We start from the raw sequence: 6,568 nt of genomic DNA on the forward strand, positions 1-6,568 counted from the left end.
ATGCCCAATACTGGTGATGAGGACAACAAGAAAATAAAGCACATGCCGCACCATGGCTTCGGAAGTTCCTGGTCTACAATGTCAAAGAGCTTGAAGTACTGCTGATGTGCAACAAATCTTACTGTGCTGAGACTGCACCCAACATCTACAAGAAATTCAGTGTCATGGTGGAAAGAGGGCCATCCAAGTCACCAATTCCAGGCCATACAGAAAAGAAAACACACAGACGGCTTGTGTACACATTGTATTTGTGTTAATAAAAGCCATAAAACATAGAAAAAATATGGAAAGAGAAAAAAACTCAACAGGAGAGGAGGATATTGAAATACTGCAATATTCACATAAAGAAAAAAAAATCAGAGTTAGAAAATAGAGGATCAAAATGGAAGAAAAGAGAGTTCCAGTCCATAAGGTAACGTAAGAGTGAAAAGTGAAAGTTGCTCTGCTGCTGCTGCTGCTGCTGCTAAGTCGCTTCAGTTGCGTCCAACTCTTTGCCACCCCATGGACTATACAGTCCATGGAATTCTCCAGGCCAGAATACTGGAGTGGGTAGCCTTTCCCTTCTCCAGGTGACCTTCCCATCCCAGGGACTGAACCTAGGTCTCCCACGTTGCAGGTGGATTCATTACCAGCTGAGCCACCAGGGAAGCCCAACATAAGAGTAAATATACAATGATTCCAAAAAAATAAAATGGAGAAAACAGTCCCCTTCCCAAATTTAAAAAGTTCCATAAGGCCAAGACCAATGGATGAAAACAGACTCACACTAAGGTACAGTATATCACTGTGAAGTATCAGAAAATATCAGGAACAAAGATTCTATGAGCTTCCAGAGACAAACAAATTTTATGGAAATGAGTAAAAACTAGCAACAAGAGACTTCTTAAAATAATGGAGAAATACCTTAAAAATTCAGATAGAAAACTATTATAGAATACAGAACTCCATACAAAACTATTAATAATGTCTGAGGGCCACCTACTTATTTTTAGATAGTCATGGTCTCACACAAAAAAAGTTTCTATCATCCATCTTTCTTCAATAAGCTATTTGAGGATTTATTCTCATTTTGGTGGAACACACCAAGAATGAAGACATCACGGGACCCAAGAAACAAAGAATCCAAAAGAAAAGGGAGACGAAAGGAACATCCAGAGTGGTGGTCAGGATGGAAGATTTTAAGTGTAAAAATGGTAAAGCCAAGTCAAATCCGAGCAGGTCAGAAGACAAAGAGGGACTTCAAAAAAGTGAATGATTATTTAATATATCAAAATGTCTTGAAGGATGATTTAGACAATTTTAAGAGTTTAGGATCAAATCAGTATTAAGTACACAGATGACTAAACAACAACAAAATGGCAATTATTCACTCCAAAGAAATCTAGTTCAAGAAAAGCAATAACTACATATAGAACATGACTCAGCCAAGAACCTGGTGTCCACAAAGTCATTACAAAAAAGGAATCAATACCAGTCTAACCCAAATTAGACATAGGAACATTGGCAGGCTGGGGATTTGGGAAGGGTCTGAAGTTGAAAAAGTCTATGTTTTGGCAGTGAGGAGAAAGACTCAAGAGGGTATTAAAAGAAGACCTAACATGGATCAGTTAGGTCAACAAACAATGGAAATACCAAATTTTAAAAGAAAGCAGTCTCTTCTAGAGAGAACTGACAGGGATGATAGGTGATGGAAAAGGTTCAGATTCAAAGTATTTCATTAATACTTGATTGACTATTTTTAAGCATACCCATGCCACCTTTTTGGCTTCATCGGGGTTCAGACGGTAAACAATCTGCCTGCAATGCAGGAGACCCGGGTTTGATCCCCTGGGGAAGGGAATGGCAACCTAATTCGGTATTCTTGTCTGGGGAATTCGAAGGACAGAGGAGCCTGGTGGGCTAAAATCCATGGGATCGCAAAGAAGCAGACACAACTGAGCGACTAACACGGTACTTTTGATTAATATGAAAACTAGTTTTCAAATGATCACACTGGCCAATATCGGAAGACCAATGTTGGTGGATAAGAACGGAACCTGGTAACCCAGTTGGGAAGCTATGGAGAGTCTTAGTGATAATGGAAGCTCAGTAAGGGCGAGATTACTGAGGGAGTGATTAGAAACGAATCTTCCACGTGGACTCAAACAGAATTGAATGATTATCTGGATCAAAAGAGTGAGAGTAAGGTCAACTCCGACGGGGTTTTTCGGTTTTGCTTTTACCTGAGCGATTGTACCAGCAGATACATCTAATGAGATGGGGGAGCCTGTGGAAAGCGCAGGATGGCGGACGGGTTAGGTCTGGGTGACATTTTAGCCCGGGTTTACACAAAAAGTTTACAACTAAGGTCTGAAAAGACAGCAATGAGTGCAATCTTTGCTAAGAAGTAAAGGGCATCATTATGTTAACTTTTAAACAATCATCACTTCTAAGGACAGAAAGTGAAAAGCTTATATGTGGGACACGCCAGTTAGCAACTCCCTGGGGACGTAAGGTCTGCCTTTCAGAAGAGTTCAGGGTGGGTGAGAAAACGCTATGCCCAACGACCCGCAGCGTCAGAGTTCACTTGCAGGTTCCCGCCCTCCGAGGTGGGGCGGCGGTCCAATCCAGGCCACCAGGAGCCGCTGCGCAAAACGCCTCGGCGGACGCAACCAGGGCCACGCGGGTTGCGCAGAGCCGGCCGGCAGGCGAGGGCGCGGGGCGGGGCCGCCTGAGGCGAGCGCTGCCCGGCCACCGGGCCCACGCACGACGGGCAAAGCGCGCCTCACGTGAGTCGCTGGGCGGGGCGAGTCGCCTCTCGCCTCAGGCGGAGTCGCTCACCCGAGGGCACGTAGTCCTCGTCCTCCTCGGAGGTGGAGAAGTCTTCAGAGTCGAATTCCTCCATGTCGCTATCGCGCAGGGTCTACAGAGGCGAAGCAGCTGTGCCCAACGGCAAAGCTCTAGGGATAGAGAGTAGTGGTGCGAGACAGGAGGCGGCGGCTGGGGCGGACCCCCGCAGCGTGGGGCATGCGCAACGCGTGCTACGCGCACCCAATGCGACACTTCCGGGCCAGAGGCTCGGGCTTGCAGACGCGGGCTCGCTGCTGTGGCGAGGCATGCTGGGACGAGTAGTCTTCAGCGCTCCGCCGCTTCGCCTGAGAGGATGTCTCCTTGAAGCAAAATTTGTTTGCCTGTGGGAAGACGGCCGACCTTTGTTCAGTAGCTGACGTTTTTGAACTCGCTTACTTGTGAAAATTTACTGTCACCCCCAAAATAAAAAATTTCGGTGCTTTCTGGGTTTACTTGCGGACATGCGCAGAGAGAAAATTTTGAGTTAACCAGTGGTGGGTCGTCGAGATTGGAAGCACATGATCCACTATATTACTTCAGCTCTAGAAGTGTAAATAAGTGTCGTATTCGCGGTCTATTTCTTGCCGCGGTTTTTCATCTTTGGGCTCTCTGTTAGAGATTTCGCTGTTTAAAACGACCCTGAGCATAGTGCTGGGGTGCTGCCTAATGTTCATAAGCACAAGAAGGCTGATGTACCTCATGGAGAAAAATACGTGTGTTAGATAAGCTTCGTTCAGACATGAGCTGTAGTGCTCTTGGCCATGAGTTCAATCTTATTCAATCAACTATGCGGTACATCAAGAAAAATGAAAGGAAATTCGCTGATCCGTACGTGTAGCTGCTCCGAAAAGTGCTAAAATGACATCCATAGTGCGCGAGGAAGCTGTGGAATAGATGGAAAAGCGGCTCAGTTTGTGGATTCATGAGATGACAACTGATAAAAAAAGGTCTTGTGGACAGCATTGTTGTGAAACTAAAAGCCTAAGAACCTCTCCACTGGTGCTGGAAGGCTTGCACATTTCAAAAGTCAGGATGGTTATCTGTAGTGTTAACTTTGCAGGTGGGGCAAGTTTTGCAGATCTGGAAGCTGCGGAACTCAAACAATACTTCTAATTGTTACACAGGAAGAGGATATATGAAAGAGCAGGTTTTCAACGCTTATGAAACTGGCTTATTTTACAGGGATGTTGTTAAAAGAACCTATATAATGCGAATAGCCTCCAGTGCCACTGACTTTAAATCATTCCAGGAATATGAAACCTTAATTTTGTGCACCAATGCTAAGGTCGACTTTAAGTGCAAACCCCTACTGGTATAGAGCTTCAAGTTCAGTTACTTAGAAGGAAAAGCATGAACCATACCTTATGTCAGTCTACCAGAAGTTGAATACTGTCTCCAGGGCAGAAACTTTTCCTTCAAGATTTAGTTGATTTTGCATAATGCCCCACTGTAGGACACTCAAAAATCCCCACACCAAGGTACAAGTTATTTTCATGCCAACGAATACTACCTCTCTCATCCAGCCCTTGTATCAGAGTTCTCTAGCTCAGTCCTGTCCAACTCTTTGCAACCTCATGGACTGCAGCATGCCAGACTTCTCTGTCCATCACCAACACCCAGGGCTTACCCAAACTCATGTCCATCCATTCAGTGATGCCATCCAACCATTTCCTCCTTTGTTGTCCCCTTCTCCTCACGCCTTCAATCTTTCCCAGCATCAGGGTCTTTTCCAATGAGTCAGCTCTTTGCATCAGGTGGCCAAAGTATTGGAGCTTCAGCTTCAGCATCATTCCTTTCAATGAATATTCAGGAATGATTTCCTTTAGGATTCACTGGTTTGATCTCATTGCAGTCCAAGGGACTCGCAAGAGTCTTCTCCAACACCACAGTTCAAAAGCATCAATTATTTGGCGCTCAGCTTTCTTTATAGTACAGCTTTTTCACTCTCCTCTTTCACTTTCATCAAGAGGCTCTTTAATTCTTCTTCGCTTTCTGCCATAAGGGTGCTGTTATCTGTGTATCTGAGGTTATCGATGTTTCTCTCACCAATCTTGATTCTAGCCCAGCATTTTGCATGATTTACTCTGCATATAAGTTAAATAAGCAGGGTGACAATGTACGGCCTTAACATACTCCTTTCCCTATTTGGAACCAGTCTGTTATGCCATGTCCAGTTCTAACTGCTGCTTCTTGACCTGCATCCAGATTTCTCAGGAGACAGGTCAGGTGGTCTAGTATTCCCATCTCTTGAAGAATTTTCCAGTTTGTTGTGATCCACACAAAGGCTTTGGCACAGTCAACAAAGCAGTTGATGTTTTTCTGGCACTCTTGCTTTTTCGATGATGCAACGGTTGTTGGCAATTTGATCTCTGCTTCCTCTGCCTTTTCTAAATCCAGCTTGAACATCTGGAAGATGTTCACATACTGTTGAAGCCTGGCTTGGAGAATTTTGAGCATTATTTTGCTAGCAAGTGAGATGAATGCAATTGTGCGGTAGTTTGAACATTCTTTGGCACTGCCTTTCTTTGGGATTGGAATGAAAACTGACCTTTTCCAGTCCTGTGGCCACTGCTGAGTTTTCCAAATTTGCTGGCATACTGAGTGCAGCACTTTCACAGCATCATCTTTCCATAGCACTTTCATAGCTCAACTGGAATTCTATCACCTCCACTAGCTTTGTTCACAGTGATGCTTCCTAAGGCCTACCTGACTTCACATTTCAGGATGTCTAGCTTCAGGTGAATGATCACACCATCGTGCTTATCTGGGTCATGAGTGCAGAGGAGAGGTTTGACCATAGTGTGCACTGCATCACTGTACAGCCTGTAGCTCCATCAATAGGAAAATATTAGGTAATGCTTTTATAAAGCTTTAAATGCTTAATTTTTCACTTCCCAGGACTTTATATGCATGACTATACAGACGAGTATGTTTATGTATGACTCAGGGGAGAATTAAGGTACACAATCTCACTGTTACTCATAACACAGTAATACTCATTGAAACGTTTCATTATAAATACTGTATATCATTATTTATAAAAATGATATATTAAATTGTATCTTTGAACAGAAACACAGGTAAAACAAGGTTATGTACTCATCAGTTGACAAAAACCTATAGGTTCTCAGAAACATACAGGAACTCAACCCTGTATTTTTGTCAACTGTGTATATATGGTGATCTTAGAGACATAATTACAAGGGTAAGCTGTATTCTAGAAATCAAACATCATCCACACCATTTCCTTCAAGCTAATACATATGGAAGTACTACCATATGTAATGCTTCTCATTCTCTCAGATTAAAAATTTTGTATACTGCAACTCTGGGAGGCAGTAATCCTCCTATTCTGTGGGGATCTTTTCACATTAATGGCATCCTTTTAAGCATAAAAATTTTTAATTTTTATGAAGTCCCGTCTACCTGGTTTCTAACGTCCCTTGTGTTTTGGGGGTTGTATCTAATGTACCTTTGCCTAACCCAAGATCACAAAACTTACTCCTGTATTCTTCTAAGAGTTTTATTGCTTTAGTTCTTACATTTAAGTCTATGCCTCATTTCAATAAATCTTTCTTATGTGAGAACAGAAAAATAGATGTACAATTAAGACCCAATATTTGAGAGTTGATCATTCTGTCTCATCTTCCTTGGACAGCGTAGTTAAACCCAGCGATGACAAACTGGGATGTAGCTTTTTCCCCATCCCTGGGATCTGAGTCTGGGGAAAAGGCTACCC

The 6,568-nt window shown here is 43.3% G+C and overlaps 1 protein-coding gene across 5 annotated transcripts in view; it reads right to left on the reverse strand.

Annotated features, from left to right (window-relative positions):
* CFDP1 (craniofacial development protein 1) overlaps positions 1-3,036 on the reverse strand; it is a 105,702-nt gene extending 102,666 nt beyond the window's left edge. For 2 of the 5 annotated variants that reach the window (XM_055554046.1, XM_055554044.1), the window contains exon 1: positions 2,821-3,036. In XM_055554046.1, coding sequence (XP_055410021.1) covers positions 2,821-2,884 — 64 coding nt within the window. In that variant the 5' untranslated portion in view covers positions 2,885-3,036. The remainder of the gene's footprint in view (positions 1-2,820) is intronic. The other 3 variants (XR_008704512.1, XM_055554043.1, XM_055554047.1) reach the window with 3 other exon arrangements.
* Between the last annotated feature and the right edge of the window lie 3,532 nt (positions 3,037-6,568).

The sequence above is a fragment of the Bubalus kerabau genome, chromosome 17 (assembly GCF_029407905.1).
Source record: "Bubalus kerabau isolate K-KA32 ecotype Philippines breed swamp buffalo chromosome 17, PCC_UOA_SB_1v2, whole genome shotgun sequence".
NCBI classification, from domain to species: Eukaryota; Metazoa; Chordata; class Mammalia; order Artiodactyla; family Bovidae; genus Bubalus; species Bubalus kerabau.